The following is an 18,158-nucleotide window of genomic DNA, read 5'->3' on the forward strand; positions in this document are numbered from 1 at the left end:
GAACCGCTGCTTCCCCCCCCCCCCCCCCCCCCCCCTTTTTTTTTCTTATTTTCCCCATCCCCGCTATGCACAGAGCGCTCCTGCAAAGAGATCGCACCAAGGGATTTCAGATTTCACCCAGGAAAAGGGGGAAATTTCCCTCCCTTTTCCCTTCCCTTCAAGTGGGAATTTCAGTGTGCAAAAGCCATTAGAGCCGCTGCCTTTAATAACGGGCTTGCCATAATTAGTACAGGCAGCATGTACTGCGGAGCTGTATTATAGATGTGGGCGCGCAGATGCTTGACGTGGCATCTTATTTTCGCCAAAAACCTGCTAAAGGATGCCCTGAGCGCCTTCGCTCAGGACATGGAGTCACCCGTGGTGGTGGGAGGCGAAAGAGCAGAGAGACGGGGAGGGAAAGAAGGCAGGAAGGCGAGAAGGTGGAAAGCTGCAGTCGCCAAATCCCCCCCCCAAAGCTGCCTGCGTTATTTTTTTTTTTTTTTCTTCTTCTTCTTCCCTGTGCATCTTGCGCAACGCATTTGTGGAGTAAATTACGTGGAGCCTCCGCGGGAGGAATCCGCGGCTTTACTGCGCAGCCTGGCAATGTAAATAAACAGGCAGGGGCGGGAGGGGAGAGAGGGCGGCGGAGGATGCTCCCCCGCGCAAGTGCTTAAATTTACTCGCCTTTTGTTTTGCATTGTTGATTTTTTTTTTTTCCCCTGCGTTTAATTGCTTTAATTTATTTTATGCGCGCTTTGATGCTAAACATTATTTGGTGCTAATGAAAGAGTTCCAGTCCGCAGTAAAGTAATTGAATGGCGGAGGGAGAATCTGGAAAAAAAAAAAAAATACTAAAGGTACGGCAAAATAGATCGGTTTTCTGCAAATTAGTAACAAGAAAAAGAGAATTAAAAGAAGGGGTGGGAAGACTATTTGGGCTGATTCTGGCTTTACATCCCTCCTTTATGGTCTTACCTACTTCAGTAATAGCCTCAGCGCAATCACAGAGGGAGAGAGAGAAAGGAGACCAGCCCGCATTTCGAGAGCCCCGAATATCACTTATGTCTTCGTATATTCGCGAAATCTATTAAAAAAGGCACTAAAATTTTTAAAGGATTGACTGTCCTAAAGAAAGGGAGAAGTTCAGGATAATAGGTCGGGGCATGTATTAATCTAAAAGGACCTTTCGGTATATTTATTTTACATGGGGAAAAGCAATTCCAAAAGCCCGTGTGTAGTTTTTAACAGGAGGAAGGAACCCAACGCGATAGTAGATTATTGGAGATTTCCTTTTTATTTCGAAGAATAATAATTACAGACGAGAGGAAAAAAAAAAAAAAAGCAACGCGTCGCCATTAAATAATTTGCTACTTTGATATACGACATTTTACGTAGCACAATATTAATTCCTCTTCTTTTGTTTTATTCTTTTTTTTTCGTAGAGACTTGAACAAGGAAGAAATCCAGGTAAAAATATACACGAGAAAAGAGCATAGCAAGGAGAAAAGAACCACAGAGGTTACAGGGAGAAGGCGTAATAATCATTCATGTTATGTACAGGACTATATACGCTAAGTATAATTTGCATTCAGACTTTCAGGTCACATTTTCTAAATTAAAGGTGCTAAACACGACCACGTTACTTCATACCAAAAAGTACACAGCGAAGTACAAACGGAGATTTACAAATTACTTGTACTATAGGAAGACTCACATAGAAAAATGTGTCTATTCTGACTCTAAAGCCACATTTAATAGGTAGATAGTAATTCTATTGTACAAAAAAAAAAAAAAAAAAAAAGACTTTAATATAGGTAGTATTTTCTTCAGTGTCAGGAAACACAATGTATCATTCCTAGGGTTTTTAATTATTTATGCACTTATCATTTATCTATTTTAATATATAGTCTTTTTCTGTGTGTTTTCCCCCCCTTTTCTTCTCGCGTGGGTTTCCACGTTTCCTGCATCCACTTCTCTCCCCTCTCATTCCTCCTCGTCGTCCTCTGCGTCCTGTTTTTCCTGGCTGTTGGAGCCGGAGCAGGCAGTTTTATTTTCTTTTTTCCACTTCATGCGCCTGTTCTGGAACCAGATTTTGATCTGTCTCTCCGTGAGACACAGGGCGTGGGCGATCTCGATGCGTCTCCTCCTCGTCAGGTAGCGGTTGTAGTGGAATTCCTTCTCCAGCTCCAGGGTCTGGTACCTGGTGTATGTCTGGCGGCCGCGTTTTCTGTCGGTGCCTGGGAAATAAATACAGATTGAGATCAGCTGTGGGTTTGGGGGGATATATTTTGGGGATGTTGGCTTGGTTTGCTCTCTTGCTTTTGTCTTTGGGCGCTGCTTAGCAAGAACCCATCCACTGCAGTCCCACGGGAGGACAAAATTCTCCAAGGATCTGTACAACCTGGGAGAGCCCTTCTTTTTATTTGCAAGTTAAACTCGTTCTGTTCGAGGCTTTCCCCACCTCCCCTTCCCTGTTCTCAGCCCCCCAAAACCACTCCCGCTTTAATTTCCCTTCATCTCGGGAAAAGCGTGCGGTGCTTTTTTTGTCTGCCTGTGCGTGTCTGAGAGTGAACAACAAACTTCAGAAAGTTTCCTGCCCTCGTAGGACCTCTCCGACTCTGAGCTCCTGCTTTAATTTTCATTTAGAACCCAGAAATTTCGGACGGATGGGGAATAAATACAGAAATACTGTGGAGCCAGAGCGAGAAGAGGCATCTGCTACCTACACAAATCCAACTATTTGTCCTCTTTTAAAGCTGTCATCGGGGCGCCTGTTTGGAAGTTGTGTGATGGTCCTAATTATTTCAGGGGATGTTTCAGGCACAGAGTTGACTTCTGGGGCTGACAGGGGGGCTGCTACCCCCGGGCTGCGCTTGTGGGGGTGTCTGCAGATGAGAAACGCCTCAAGACCTACCCCAGGTTCCCCACCACCCTCCAGCTGCCTGCGAGTGGGGTTTGGAAAGGGCCCAGCTCCTAATTCTCCCTTCCACCCGACATTTCCTGCAGTCTGATTGGAAATAATTCTACAATATGGTGTTTGTGATCCTGACTCTATTTTCTATGTAAATGCTATGTATATCTATAGTATAATGTATTCTTTCCCAGGGCAGTGGGGATGGCGAACAGCAGCCCTCGGCCTCTCCTCCACACATTCCACTGGACTCCTCTTCTTCTTCCCTTTTTTAACTCCCCCCCCCCCCCCCCCTTTCTTTTAAAAAGAAGAAAAGGTCCAGTCATTAAAAGGAGGGGGGGGAAAGGCAAAATAGCCAGGCTAGCTGTAAAGTAAAAATGTGCAGGTCGTGGAATGTGGGTTGTAAAATCCGCTGAGGGGAGAGCCATAAACTGCTGCTGAATAGGGATGACAACTCTATCTCTGCTCGCTGATGAAATTCCACAAGCGCGATCGCACAGTGGGCATGAGGCACCCGGGGGGGTGGAGGGGTGGGAAGGAAGGGGGGACCCCGCTTTTACGACCGAGGTCGATTTTCTCTTATTTTAGGCACAGCAGATCCCAGAGCATCCAGGGTTTTTTTGAGCACAGTGGTTTGGGTTTTTTCCCTGTTTCTAAACCCTCTCTAATGTTGATCCTCGCAGCGTCACAGGCTAAAAGGGGGGTGAGTGGAGGGGCTTCTTAAATCTGAAGTCAGATAAAAGCACAGATGAAGTGTTTACGGCCAGAAATATTTGGTCTTTGATAAATCAACTGTAAAAGTGAATGAATTATGGAGCAGGTAATGGAAAGAACTGACCACCAAATAAGTGTGAGGGTAACTCCTGCCTTTATAAGCCGCTATACATTGGCTGCTTCGCTGTTTTCTTTTTCCTCTGCTTCGCAGGGAGGCTGGCCCCCACTCCCCTCGCCCCCGAGGGTTACTAGCAAGACCCTTTCCGAATATTTGGCCGCGGAGGGGGGGCTGGCTCCCAGGGATGCTCTCAAGTTGCAATCTGGCACGGCAGAGGCGAAGCCGGGGCGGCTGGAAGATGAGCTCACGCCTTTCCCTCCGCTCCCAGCCGGGACAGCAGCGCCTTTTTCCCCATCTTCTCAGGATTACACGAGTGTAAACACCACCACGCGTGTACACGGAGACGGGCTGAGCTGCTCCGAGCGGGGGGAGCCCGGCCCGGAGCGCCCAGCCCGGCCCCGGTGGGCTCCGTGGGGCCGGGAGCGCTCCCGCGCGAGGGAAATGGATATTTATTAAATGTTAATTGACATTAATACCCTGAGCCGGAGCGCGTTGGTGACCGAAGGCAGCGCGGCCGCCCGGCTTTCAGCGGGTTTGAGATACATGTGAGGGGGACAGCGTGTCCCGGCGTGGGGCGTCCCCCGCCCCGCTCCGCTCCCGCGCAGCACTGCGCGGCCTTCCGCGGAATAGCGCTGCTCTGCGCCGCGGCAGCGTCCCGGGTCCCCCCCAGCAGGACCACGCTGAGGTCCCCAAAGGACCTTCCCCCAACGTGCGGAGCACAGCGCACCCCTCCGCGGTGATGCTTTTCGGGAGGTGACATAGCCAAACGTGCTCCCTCCCTACGTCCGTCCGTCCGTCCGTCCGTCCGTCCATCCATCCATCCATCCATCTGCCCATCCATCCCGATTCCGGCCGGAGTGTCACCGTTTTAAAAGCGGGGCTTTTAATTGCCCCGGGAATGATGTGTTGCTGTTTCTGCTGGCAACACGCTACGCTTAATTGCAGTGCCTGGGATATTGTGGTGAGGGGCTGGCGAATGAAGGTTTTGCAATCTAACAGAAAACAACCCAAGCTTGCAAGCACCTCCCATAAACAGTTTCTTTCAGAATCTATATCTACACGGGGGTAGCGCAATCTCCATCCTGTAAACACAGGAGAAGAAGGGGCTGGCCATTATTTCTGCAGCTCTGTCTGTCCCCTCTAAGACAAACTGCCTTTTGCATGGCACATCCCCAGCCCCAGCAACACCAATAAATATTTAAAGCTAAAAGGATGGCTTTATGGCGGGGGTGGGGGGGGGGGGGTGGGGGTCGCTCTCTCCCTCTCTCTTTTGAAGATGCGTTTTCAGTGAAACGTCATGAAAGGAGTTGGGGACAATTCTCCCCCCCTCCCCTCCCCCTCCGCCACCCCCCGCGCACGCCATCAAATAATTTACACTGCCCCCACCCCCCCTGCTCCCCCCCTCCACCCTGGGCTCCTTTCTTTGGGGAGGCTGAAGCTTACCTGTGCTCCTCATCCAGGGGTAGATACGGAAGTTACTGTCGCTTTGCAAATCTGAGTCCCTCTGGTCCGTTTTGCTGCAATTCTGCTTGGAAGCATCTCCCGGGCACATCATGGAGAGGTTTTGCTCAAAAGGGGAACAGTGCATGTTGAAGGAGCCGGGCTCCAGGCCGTAACCGGAGGAATACATGCTGGGGGGCTGGGGGTGCACGGCGCTGCCACTGGAGTAGAGCCCGGGCATGGAGGCGGCGAAGGGAGGCGTGGATCCGGCCCCATAGCCCGCTCGCTGGGTGTTGGAGGCGAAAGCGCAAGAAGTTTGCTCGGGAAAGACTCCGGATGGGAAAACCGAACTTGCGGCTTGATATTTAGAAAATAAAGCATTCGCATAATACAATGAACTCATAATTTGGCCGGGTGATTTGTAGGTCGGGACGTTTTAGTGTCGGTTTTACGAGGTACCGTGATATATTACGGAATTAGAGTCCAGATTTACACCAAAAAGGAGCCCTTTTTCCTCCCGGCCCATGTGACGCGCGGGCACGTGGCTCCGGCGGCGCCAATCGCCGCCCGCTCCCTCCTCGGGGGCAAAAAATTGTAGTGCTGCTGGATTTATAAAATATGATAAATAATTGATGCGATATAAAACCCTCCAAGATCTATGCTGGAAGGGGTGAAATTGTGCTGGAGTCGATAAGCAACCTGTAATCAGTTTTCAGCTCAGACCGAGGGAGAAAGGGGAAAAAAAAAAGGGGGGGGGGGGGGGGTGTAAAAGCACGTTGCTGATAAACCAGCGTCTCCCTCTCGGTCTCTCTCTGCTGGAGGAAAAGGAAGGGAGCTCTATTTATCCCTTTATTGATCCCGTCTAAAATTCCCTTCTTCGCACCATTTCCCCGGCTCCGAGGTACTTTTTCACGAGACTGTACATAATTCCCTCTCCTCCTCCCTTGACCCTCTCCCCCTCTCCCTTCCCCCCCCCCCAAAAAAAAAAAGACAAATGTCTCATTGATACCTAATAGTTTCAGGGTTCTTTTTTCCCAACTGCCATTCAGCTCTATATCTAATTTATTCCAGTGCCACAGGCTTTGAGCTTCGTATTGAGCTGGCATTTGCTTTTCTTGTTGCGAAAAATAAAGAGTGTACAGATCCCTTGTTTAGCGTGTCAGCGGTTCTGCGGGACTCAATTACAGTTAGAAGTAAAACCTTACCAGCTGGCTGATTTGCTTTCTGCTGGAGAAGCAGAGAGACCTTCCAAAATGTGATCTGCTGCTTTTTTTTTTTTTTTTTTTTTTTTTTTTGAAGGGGAGAGGGGTGGTGGTTTAGAGAGAAAGAAAGTCTTACAGGCAGGAAAAGCAGCCCCAGACAATGGTGGATGTGCATCTAGGGTTTGTGCTGGTTCTCCTTTCCCAAGGTTATGATGTTGCGAGGGGATGGGTGTGCATCCCCGCGCTCCCCTATTGCCATGGCAGGGCAGCTCGACAGCCGAAGGAGCAGAAAGCAGCTCAGCTGCGCGACTGACATTTTTTTTTTTTTTTTTTTTTTTTCCCAGCGAGATGAGTGGGAGGAAAGGAGAGAGGGACCCAGAGCTGGGCTGCATCTTGCGGGGACAGTGGGGTGGGCGAGGGGAGAGAAAGAGAAAGGAGGAAAGAGAAAGGAAAGAGGGGGAAAAAAAACCAACCAAACAAAACACGTTACCTTCAGGAAGGGTTTCCACACAGCCTCCCAACCTGTCACCACCCAGGAACTGTTAGAAACAACAACAAGAGCAGAAGCCATGGCAGTTGCCCCGTCCCCCTCCCCTTCCCCGCGGCTCCCAGGCAGCAGATCCCCCGGCCCCAGCCCGTCCCAGCAGCGATCCAGCCCGCCAGCATCTCTCCAGGCAAAGAAGTCTTTGATGGCCAGGGCTGCAGCTCCGACACAATTGACTTTTATTTCCTTTCTATCAAAGTGGTCCTGGAGGAAATGGAGCAGGGTAAAAGAATGATGTCACGGAATTCTCGCTTGTAAACTTTATTGTAACTTTCTTCCGCCGCTTCCAGGTTTAGACAATAGAACAAAGTGATGAAAGAACAACAAAATATATCATTAGTTCCCCCAATAAAGTAATTCACGTATACAGTATACATTCTTTTTCACAGTTAACCTAAAGATCACTTTACAACTTGCTTCACTGTGCGCATGCTAACTAAAGGAGAGAAAAACGCTTTTTTTCTTGTCTTTTTTTTTTCTTTTTTTCCCTTTTTTTGGAAGAGACATTTAAACATTGTAAAAAAAAAAAAAATAATCCCGAACCAAAGAAAAGAACAGAAGCAAGGAAAGTAAAGAGAGAAAGAGAGAGAAAAAGAGAGATAACTATAGCATAAATAGGCAGTTTCATGTTGTTGGGATGTTTGTTTCAATAGCTACCTCCAGTACATACAGATAAACCACAACAAAAAAGGTGAAAAATAATTAAAAAAAAAGTGCACAAATGTAATTTCACGTAACTCCTATAGCATTGAAAGCTATGTTAACCAACCCACCCCCCAGGAAAGAAGAGAGAGACAGAGAGAAAGACAGAGAGAGAGAGAAAATTTCACAGTCATGTTTTACATAAGCTATTGCGTTACACTACCACTAGTTAATAACTGGCAAAAGGCAGGAGAGACCTCCCGATCACTTTTGCATACTGTTCATTGTATCAAAGGATAATCAGGAAAGTGGTGCTTACAGCTATATTGTTTTACAGCAATAAAAGGGTTCCCCCCCCCCCCCTTTCTCTTTTCTATGCATTGTTGTTTTTTTTTCCCACCCCTCCCTTACATTAACTGCCATTAACGTGGGGCTCAGGGGCTCTTCCACCCCAGCAGCGCTTGCCTTTCAGTCCTTAAAAATCCTTTTATTTCTTGTCCGCCTTCTGTGCTTCCCCTTCCTCGTCCACCTCCTGGGCTCTTTCCATTTTCTGTTTTTCCAGTTCTTCCTGCTCGCATTTGCTGCTGGGAAACTTGTCTTTGTTGTTTTCCTTTTTCCATTTCATCCTCCTGTTCTGGAACCAGATTTTGACCTGCCTTTCTGTCAATCCCAGGGCATGCGAGACCTCGATCCTCCGTTTGCGGGTCAGGTAGGGATTAAATAGAAATTCCTTCTCCAGTTCCAGCGTCTGGTAGCGGCTGTAGGTTTGCCTCCCCCTCCTCCGTCCAGCGGCTGCTGGGGAATTGCAAAGGTTGGGTGGAAGAGGGGAAGAAGAGAAGGAGGTTGAAAGATACATAAACCAGGCTCGGGAATACACGCACAGGCTCACACACACTCACACCCGCTCACACACGCTCACACACACACACTCACACACACACACACACAGGCACGGGAGGGGGAGGAAGAAAGGACTCGCAGGAGCAAAGGCAGGAAGCAAAGAGGGAGAGGGAAAGGCTCCTGTAGAATATCATAAAAGGGAAGATGGTTATAAAGGAAAGGGGTGATGGTGGCGGGGGGGGGGGGGGGGGGGGGCTCACCCACCAGCCCACTCCGAGCAGCCCAGCTAAAGCCTGCACTTGCACACTTATTATTACGCGAACCACAACAACAACAACAACAGACTCCGGCTCTTCGGGATCCCGCAAAAAAAAAAAAAAAAAAAAAAAAAAAGCTGCAGCCCGGGGAGAGCAAGCAGCACTACCGAAATCCCAAATCAAACGCAAAACAAAAATGAAGGGGCTTTTTAAGGCTATAAAAGTGCCATAAACTTTAAGGACGCTTCCTTCCACAGAAAGCCCGGCTCGCTCAGCCCCCAGAAGAAAAGGTCTCCTTCAGGGTAATTAAACTATAAAGCAATTTACAAGTGCAAAAGTTTACCCCCATAAAGCAGTAAAATACAGTCACTGGGGAAGAAAAGGGGAGCGAAAGAAAGCAAGCAAGCAAGAGGGGCAGAAAGAAAGCAAGAGGGCTACTTTATGGGCTCAGGAAATGCCTCCTCGCTGTCCTTTCCATCTCGCCTCACCTTGCGGTCGCATCCAGGGGAAAAGCTGGGTCGGAGAAGGGCTCTGCTCCGAGCTCTCCGCCTCCTCTCCAAGGCCGCTGGCAGCAAGCTTGCAGTCCGTGTACTGCACCAAGTCCGACTCCTGGGCGCTGAAGAGGCTCTGCCTTTGCAAGGGGTCGTAGCCATAGAAGTTGCTGGGGTCCCCATGGCACGCCACGGCGCAGGGATTCTGTTGGTAAGGGGAGCTGGAGAGTGAGGATGCTCCGTGGTAAAACTCCTGGATTTGGGTCGGATGCTGGAAGGTGCCCCCCGTGCTGGGTCCGTACACCACCGTGGGTCTGCCCCCAAGATCCTGAGCGAACCCACAGTCATAGTAATTGGGACGCAAGGAGTCCCCGGTTTTGTATTTGGAGAAGAGTGAGTTGACAAAATAAGAGCTCATTTTAATTTAAATAAGAAAAAAAATTTTTTGGAGGAGGAGGAGGAGGAAGAAAAGGAGGAAAAAAAAAAAAAAAAAGCCAACCAAACCAGACCACGGGAATCTATTAGCAAAAAAAGAAAGCGCTAAGATGCTAAGCAACGACAGTTTGTGATTTCCAGGAATATAAAAGGAGGATATAATCAAAACTCTAAGCCTGCATGATATTGAATTCTTTCCTCCCCCCCACCCCTAAAAAAAAAAAAAAAATCGCCACTTAAAGAGTTCTCGCTTTACATTTCCAAGAAGAGATGCCAGTTCATAAACAGTTTTCAGTGATTTACTTCAGCGCAAATGAGTTGTTTCATATTTTGCAGTGTCTTTTCATGATCATTTGCATCTATTACCAAAACCTCATCCTATTGGCTTCTCCTTACTCCACACGGACTCTGCACTGCATGATTGTGAAAGGAAGAGTGTGAGAGAATAAAGAAGGAAAAGCAAGCGAGGGGGAGCGAGAGAGGGAGAGGGAGCGAGAGAGAGAGAGAGAGAGGGAGCGAGAGGGGAAGGGAGAAGGAGGTGGGGTGAATATACGGATTAAATATGTTTAACTACCTACATTAATGAGATATCGCTCGCCTCACAACAAATCACATACCTAGACCACCCAAAAGATTGATTTTTGGGGAGTGTTGGAAAATTAAAGAGAAGCGCTCGCAGTCGTTAATTTCAAAATTTTAACGAGGCAGTTTTAGCCTTTTTAAATGTCAGGGTCGCTTTGGAAAACTGTAAAAGAACACGATTTAATTGCTACCAGTTTTAAAAGGTCCTATAAATGTAATTGGTATTTTAATACAAGTTATCAAATCATACAGCTTCTTACCCTAAACATATTTTAAAACAAACGAGGTAGTCATATTTAACATTTTAATGATCAATTTCCTTATTATTGATAAAGGTTTAACTATCACATGAAGGGAATTGCATTTGTAATAGCCCCAAAAAAGGCTGTAAACTGTTTAACAAACTATAAAACGCCATAAAGCCGGGGATGTTGTTGTTGTTTATACCGCACTACATAAAAGCCGTTAGGATTTTACGAGTTCGTTCCTCTACTGCTATAAACCAGAGGTTTCGATTGGACCCGTCCGCATTACAGCGAGATGTTGAGGTGTCAATATTGAATTAAAATGATTATAGTTTTTCATATATAACATTGACTTTTTGTGTCTCTCCCGCAGCCCCCTCCCTGCCTCCTCCCCCGCCGAGGACTTGTTCAAGATGTGGTCGGGGATGATTGCGAACTAAAAGTATTGTGTCGCTTATCACATCCAGAACAGAACCTTTATGGTCAGTAACTGATGGCTGTTCCCTACCTCACCCCCTCCTCAATAACTTCAATTCTTTTTTTTTTTTTTTCCCTTCTTCTTCTTTTTTTTTTTTTTTTTTTTTTTGCATGATACTTCTAATGCAAACTGGGGAGAAGGGGGGGATGGGGTCAGGGAGAGAGGAGAGAGGCTTTCTATTTTATTGGCATTTGGTAACAACGGAGCAAACTTACCCCTAAGATGCCAACGCTGCAATTTTCCACCATCTAAACACACAGGGGGTAGATTTTGAAATTCATTTATCGCAGTCAGCAAATATTACCGAGACGTATTTCAGCTAATAACGACACCAAACCCTCCCAACCCAAACGCTGCCCCAGTCTGCCTAACACCCACGACGCCCCTCCGAGCCCCTCGCAATGCCAGCTATATTTTCCAATCCTTCAACTTTCCATAGGAGTTAAAGACTCTCTTTTAAACCTCTATTTACTTATTATTTTTCCTTCGCCCTGGGTAGATATCTGCTGCTTCTCATTGCATCCGTCTGCGCGGTTTTGCCATGAGAAAGGTGAATTAAAGACGGTTTCCCTCCTGCCTGCCTTGAACCGAGGGACAATTTTCAACCTCCACAACATGGACAAGAGGAAAAACTTGAAATGTTTCGGTTAGTCTGGTTTGCCAGGGCTTTGGTAAAACAAACAAACAAACCAACAAACCAAACTTGAATTAAAATTGGCAGTGGGAATAGGCAGGGAATTAGGAAGGGCAGAGAGAAAGAAAGAAAGAAAACAAAGATAGTAACGGAATAAAACTTTAAAACCATCCTTAGAGAAATAATTTAAGTAAATACGTTTCCTTTATTTTGTGTAGGGATAATTTCAGTCGAATCTAAGAGCCTTTTCAAGTAATTATTGTTGTTGGAGTACTTGCAGTGGTATAATTAAGGCTTTTTCCCCCCTAAAAGACAAGTTAACATTTTATTTTTCTCAACACTTTTATTGTCGATTGAGCAGATTTTGGTTTCATCTTTGAACATAAAACCCCAGAAATGGTGCACAGAAGTAAATAGAGCTTTGCAGCTTGATGTGGGGATGCTCCATGTTAGAATTTTCAAGAAAGAAAAAAAAAAAACTCAAACCCTGAATCGATTAAAGTGTTTTTAGAAAATAAGCTGTCTTCTATGTGTGTTTGCAGGCGTACTCCCATCTATGGGAGTTTGTAAAGTAAAAAATAGCAGGAATTCCCGTTCATACGTGGACCCCAGGAAGGCGGGAGTGAAGTTGTTCTTGGAAGTTAACATTTTTATCAAGTGCAGTAGAATTTTATGGTCCTGATGTGATGGTAACTCACCAATGCACCAGAAATCAATGGCTGATCTTAAATCATTCATATACTGTACTCAGATTCCTGATGAAAGGAAAATGTTTCTATTATAAGAAAAAACAAGTGGGGATGTGTGTGTGTGCGTGTGTGTGTCTGGGAGAGAGAAGATAATTTATAAATACCCAGTGGAGGAAAGATTTATTAGGAATTCACAAGGAAAAAAAAAAAAAAAAGAAAGAAAAGAACCCCAAACCCTTTCCTAGGTAAACCTTAACTTTTCACTACTCTGCATTTTACTGAATGCATGAGGGCAGGATTTTTCTTTATTTTCCCCATCTCTTTCTGTTTACATTTCTATTGCATTTTATAGCATTTAAACAGAGGCTTGAGATACTTAAACTTTGCTTTTTAAACCAACATAGCACATCCTGTTCTGTTGTGTGTATCGGTTTAATTTGTTACATTCCTCCCCAGAATGCTGCTTATCGGAGAACGGGTGTATTTTCTGATGTAACTTCGCAGAAGCATTTATCCCGAAAATACCTGTTTATAACAATTTGGAAGAAAACCCTATTTTGAAATGATTGCCACCATTCCTTTCTATATTATTTGTAGCTGAATTTGTAGCTGAAGGACTGGAACGTCCGAATAGGTTTCGCCTTGTAATTTTGAAGAAACAAAGGCCAAAATAAAAGTGGACTAACGGTGTTAAAAGTTTACATTTTTGCTGCTACTGCATCAGTGGAGTATTTATACGTATCACAAAAAGTGGTAAGTTAATAGCGTTTTGGATTGATTTACTATTTTGTAGCTTTTAAAAATATTTCCCAACATATTAAGTGAGGACCTTGGACAAAGAGAAGCAGAATTACCAAAAGACGGAGCAACTATACCAAAAATGACCGGTTCGACTTCTAAAATCATATACTGTGGTTTGCTTTTGTTTTGGTTTGGTTTTCTTTTTCCCGGCGATGGCTATGAAACCAAAACCTATGAAATAAAGAGCCGAGAAAGCGCACATCATCTTAACGGCTACGGTAAAGAGTCAGGGAAAAATATCCTGATTCTGGGTGCGCCTTTCTCCCCGAAATCTTGGAGCCGCTCCCTTCTCCAGCCCTGCGAGCGTAAATCTTCGGTTTGGAGATAATTAAGCTGTCCTCCCACCTCTACCCCAACCAGCAGAAGACAAAAAACGATGGGCTTTTTTCTCCCCTTTTAAATGAACATTTCAAATAGATGCGTGTCCCACCTCTCACCGCAACCCAGCCCAGAGCCTCCAGATTAAGTCTTTTTTTTTTTTTTTTTTTTAACCTCCCACAATTTACCCCCGCAGCGAAAAATAGATGTAACCTATAAAATCGGCAAAATAGCTATAATTAACCCTATATTTTATGCCTCGGGATTATTCATGCTCGCCAGCAAACAGCCCGCTTGCCGCCGCTAATGAAGTCAAGGTGTTACGCGGAGCCCCGCGGCCGCGCGCGGGAGAAGCGCGTCTTGCGTGGAGCAAGGGCGCCACCTAGCGGCGCCGCGCGGAGCCGCAGTCTGCGCCGGGAGGGTGGGAGATTGCCTTTAAGAGGGGGGACACAGAAAAAAGGGGGGCGTCCCCGCTCCGACCTGGGGAAATAAAACCGGGCAAAAGCGAGGGGAGGGGGGGGGGGGAGGGAGAAAAGGGAGAAAAGGGAAAAAATCGAGTTGCTCCTCCTCGCCCCGCAGCGCTGAAGTTTTACGCGCGAAAAGCTGCACCATCCAGCCGGCAATAAAAGAGGGAAAATGGGTTTGCTTTTGAAAACCACTATTGTTTCAAATTCCGAGACTAAACAATTGGTCATTCTGCTCTGGAGGGGGAAGGCCAGAGCTGTAAACCGATAAAGAGCTTCCCAAGCCCAGACGTCTCGCCAGAACTTCGAGTGTGTGTGAGCGGGGGGGGTGTGTGTGCCTCTGTGTGTGTGTGTGTGTGTGTGTGAGTGTCGTTGTGTGCACGGCTCAGCGTTCTGGCAGCCTGGAATTGCTTTAAAGGAAAAAGAAAAAAAAAAAAGGGGGGGGGGGGAGAAGAAAAAAAAAAAAAAGAACAAAGAGAATCATCCAGAGCGCTGGATTTTCACGGCATCTGCAAGAGAAGAATAAATTAGCCAAAGTCCCTCCCCACCTTTTCTCTCCCTCTCGTCCCCCCACCTTATTTTTTAAATGCCCCCTCCCCTAGGGAAAAAAAAAAAAAAAAAAAAAAAAAAAAAAGAGGGGAACTTTGGGGCTGAAGCAGAAACAAGAGCATTTACACGTTGGGTTTCCCCACATTCCCAAGTCGTTGTAGTAATTTAGGAGTTCCTGAAAGTTTTCTTGCACTGTTTGCTTTACAGCCGTTTAGTTCCTTAACCTTCAGAAATTTATACCCTATAAAGTTTTATAGCGGTCATATTCTTTTATTGCAGCACACTGCACTGAATTTTCCTTTTTTTTTTATGACAAGTTACTTCCCTTTCTCTCTCTTCCCTCAGTAAGCTCCAAATATCTTTCTTCTTCTTTTGTTTTCTTTTCAGAGCTGCCCCAAAGAAAGGATTTTTTTAAGAAGTGAAATATTGCCCTTTAGAGCGCCCATTATGTTAAAAATTAGTGGAAAGAGATCCTCGGTTATATTTCTCACTACCTGCTTCCTGCAGGGCTGAGCAGGTCTTAGGGTTTGTTTGTTTTTTAAATATAGAGATAGAAACACTTTCCAAGCCCTTGTATTTCTTCATGAGCAATAAAATGTCAAACGAATTTAGAGACGGAGTTATAGGAACCGCTCATTGAGCCCTTGGAAAAAGGAACCGCGTGTCAAATCCGAGGTGATGCCAAGCAGGGAAAGCGGGGTGGGGTTTCTCACTGTTTGTTTTGGGTTTCTAATTTTTCTTTAGCGAAGTTTTCCTTGGGCGGTAGGGGAACAAACCAGAGAAAGTCAAATAAAGGCAGTCCGTTCTGCGCCTTTGCTTCTGGTCCCCTAAGGCTGATGCGGGAAAGCAAAGATTAAACCCTCAAAACCAAACAAATAAACAAACAAACAAGCAGCCACCGGGAAATGCAACCAAGGATTAAATGTTTCAAATTTAAAAATAAAAATTAAAAAAAAAATATTTAGAAACGCAGCAAGTTTGCGTGGGACCAAGTAAGCACTTGCTACACCAGAGAGGAATTCTGTCCATTTGCCTCTGGACGTGTTTTCTTAGCCTAAGCAAAAATTGATTCTTATAATACACTTAACGAGCCACTAAAGAACGCAGGAAAACACAATGAAAATATTTTCGAAATTTTAGATGAAGCAGTATAACACAATGACATATAGGAGCTCTTGTTCTAAAATCGATTTTTATTCTGGAGCATTAAACATCTCTGGAAAATACATCCGGGCTGATGCTACAGAAGACATTTTTTCCAACATTTTTAAAGTAAGCATATTTCCTAATAAAATTAACTAACATTTTAAATTCTATTTAAAAAGAACCTTATATTGTCGTCTTAAAAATATCCGCTCTTTACCACAATTCTAAGGAAAGTGAAAAACATTTCTAAATCCTAGTGGCCGATGGGTTGCAAACATCAATTAAGTCACGGGTACGCTTCTGAAAAATATAGTAATGAGGATTTAGGCAAGTCCATACTCAGTTGAGATATGAGGAATATACCAATTCAGCACGAAGCAGATTTGAAATTCATCCATCCTTGAGAAGAATCAAACAAAACTGAAAAATTTGAGTGCCCAGCTGAAACACAGCTAAATCATCTTTTTCGACCCACTTTTTTTTTTTTTTTTTTTTAAATAAATCCGGATTTAGAAAAATGACCCTGCTGCCACCAACTTTTTTTTCCCCAGCTCAAAATGTCTCCGAAACAGCTTTTCTTAATTGAGTTTCGAGGAAGGAGATTAGGGGCTTTGACAGAGGGTGAAGTTTGGTTACATGCAGCTCCCTCCGGCAACAGAACAGTTAAATTTTGAAGCCCCCAAGGAGCTACTTCATGATGGAAAGTTTTACATCAGAAAGTCTAGGCATTAAAAAAAAAAAAAAAAGCACAAAACTTTCTGAGGAATGGTCTTAAACACTTAAGATCTGGTTTCTTGTCGAGTGGGAGATTTTTTTTTTCTTTTACCCCTTTCAAGAGGAATTGAAATGTTGGAAATTTCAGTGCACGGAGGCGCAGCTACTTGTTTCTTATCTCTGGATCGTAGGGGAAGAGAGGAAAAGAAAAAAAAAAAAAAAAAGGCAGGAACACTTTCCAAAAACGCCAATCTGCCTATCGCTTCTTCCCAGAGCAATCTCTGTTCAGCAGATAAAAGTGGTCTCACAAAACCTGACGCTAAGGATACACAAATTAGTCACTTCTGAAATCAGATTTGCACTGGTTCGTTCAGATATACAGCAGAAAAAAAATTTCTTTTCTCTAGTTTTTTCCCCCCACCCTATTAAAACTAGCCACCTTACACTCGCCTTATTCCTAGAAAGCCTCCTGGCAGCTAAATATACAAATTTGCACACGAAGAAAACGAGAGGGGTTTATTTCGATATTTTCCATCCACTATCAACTGCAGAACTCTTCGCATACTTAAAAAGCCACAGTAGAAACAGAAAACGAGCTTCAACAGTCACAGAAACACAACCACAAACACAGTTTACAATACCCACCATATAATCAACTGGTACTAACCCCCCCCTCCTCCCCGGACCCCCCCTCCCGTCCCGTCCCGTCCCGTCCCCCCCCCCTTCCCAAAACAAAGTTAAGTCTTACAGAGATAAAGGGAAACCAGTCCCGCCCGGGCGGGTTGGAGAAACCTCCAGCGGATCTGTCAGATGAGAAATCAGCTCCGGCCGGCATGGCACGAGACCAGCAAGGTCTAGATTTGTTACTCTAAACCCTTCTTCGGATGAGGATGGAGAGGGCAGCGCGGAACCGCCGCATCCCCCGGTGCCACCCGCGGGACGAGGTTCCTTCCCCCGGGGAGGCGGCGGGCCCCGGCGTGGCACCGGGCCCCGGAGGAAAGCGGGTGGCAATGGGAAAACATGCCGGGAGCTCGCTTCAGGCGAAAAAAAAAAAAAAAAAAACAAAAAAACCAAACCAACCAACAACCCCACAAAAACCCCACCCCAACAAAACCCCACCGACATTCAAGTATTAAAAGCATCTCAGCAAACGGGAGGGGGAAGAAATACACACAGGCTAGGGTTGGCACTTCATCTCTGCAACAGCCTACTGCTTTAGGAAAAGTCAATTCACAATAAATTATAAATATGCTAGCACTAAGAACACAACCTTCCCCTCCCTTATAGCTCTACTAAGGTAGTTTTTTAACTAGAAAATCCCATTCTTCCTCTCCTCTAAAAGTTAGGAATAAGTTGGCAGGGGTTCTTCCGCCCCTTTTTCTCCTAAATAATTTACAATGCGGCTCTGAGAGTGCCCCCCACACACTCTCTCGCCTCCCTCCCCGTCTTTTCTCCTCTTCCAAGTGACCCAGTATAAAACTACCAGATGAGGAGGTTTGCCTGTGAAGATTCTACTAAACTTTCAGGTCAAAGTCACATATCTGCCATGGCACGATTCAAAGAAAAATCCCGCGTAATAAAACAAACTAAAACTAAAAAAAAAAAAAAATAATAAAAATAATAAAAGAAACCCAGCGCGGTTGGGAGTTGGGCTGTCATTAACCGACTACCCCGGTATAAAGTTGGCGAATTGAAAATGATTTGTTGGGTGCAATTAAACGCAAGTCTTACGAATGTGTCTGTCTTGCAGTAGTTTAATTAAATCGTCTGGTTCCTTGGCCACCTCAACGTGTGAGTGTGTGTGCGAGTGTGTGAGTGTGTGTGTGTGTGTGTGTGCGCCGGGGTGTTGTGAATGTTATAGAGAATCATTGTCCTTACGTGGATAAAGAAAGACAGCGAGGTTTGGTGGGGGCTTGGGCCAGGGTTGTTTGTGGCCAGTTGTGTTTGCCGTCTTGCTTTCCATGG

The 18,158-nt window shown here is 45.5% G+C and overlaps 2 protein-coding genes across 4 annotated transcripts; both read right to left on the reverse strand.

Moving 5' to 3' along the window:
* Positions 1-1,332: 1,332 nt before the first annotated feature.
* HOXB7 (homeobox B7) lies at positions 1,333-7,010 on the reverse strand. 2 transcript variants are annotated; one of them, XM_082494980.1, is made up of 3 exons: positions 6,855-7,010; positions 5,166-5,448; positions 1,333-2,216 (listed from the first exon to the last, which is right to left on the reverse strand). In XM_082494980.1, exons 1-3 carry the CDS (start codon positions 6,933-6,935, stop codon positions 1,963-1,965), a joined length of 618 nt encoding a protein of 205 aa, XP_082351106.1. In that variant the 5' UTR covers positions 6,936-7,010; the 3' UTR covers positions 1,333-1,962. The 2 variants fall into 2 exon arrangements, with proteins under 2 accessions (XP_082351106.1, XP_082351105.1); XM_082494979.1 differs by lacking the exon at positions 6,855-7,010 and having other exon boundaries at positions 5,166-5,751.
* A 974-nt stretch (positions 7,011-7,984) lies between these two features.
* HOXB8 (homeobox B8) lies at positions 7,985-9,556 on the reverse strand (the record flags this gene model as incomplete). 2 transcript variants are annotated; one of them, XM_082495094.1, is made up of 2 exons in its annotated part: positions 7,985-8,342; positions 9,136-9,556. In XM_082495094.1, 2 exons carry the CDS (start codon positions 9,554-9,556, stop codon positions 8,038-8,040), a joined length of 726 nt encoding a protein of 241 aa, XP_082351220.1. In that variant the 3' UTR covers positions 7,985-8,037. The 2 variants fall into 2 exon arrangements, with proteins under 2 accessions (XP_082351220.1, XP_082351219.1); XM_082495093.1 differs by having other exon boundaries at positions 7,985-8,345.
* Between the last annotated feature and the right edge of the window lie 8,602 nt (positions 9,557-18,158).

This window comes from Vanellus vanellus (assembly GCF_965231255.1).
Source record: "Vanellus vanellus genome assembly, chromosome: 24".
Taxonomy (NCBI): domain Eukaryota; kingdom Metazoa; phylum Chordata; class Aves; order Charadriiformes; family Charadriidae; genus Vanellus; species Vanellus vanellus.

Bases quoted from the DNA above. Each gene is read 5' to 3' on its own strand.
- HOXB7 (XM_082494979.1), bottom strand. From the start codon at position 5,565: ATGAGTTCATTGTATTATGCGAATGCTTTATTTTCTAAATATCAAGCC. The intron at 2,217-5,165 runs GTAAGCTTCAGC...TTTATTTCCCAG, and splicing joins CCCCTGGATGAGGAGCACAG to GCACCGACAGAAAACGCGGC.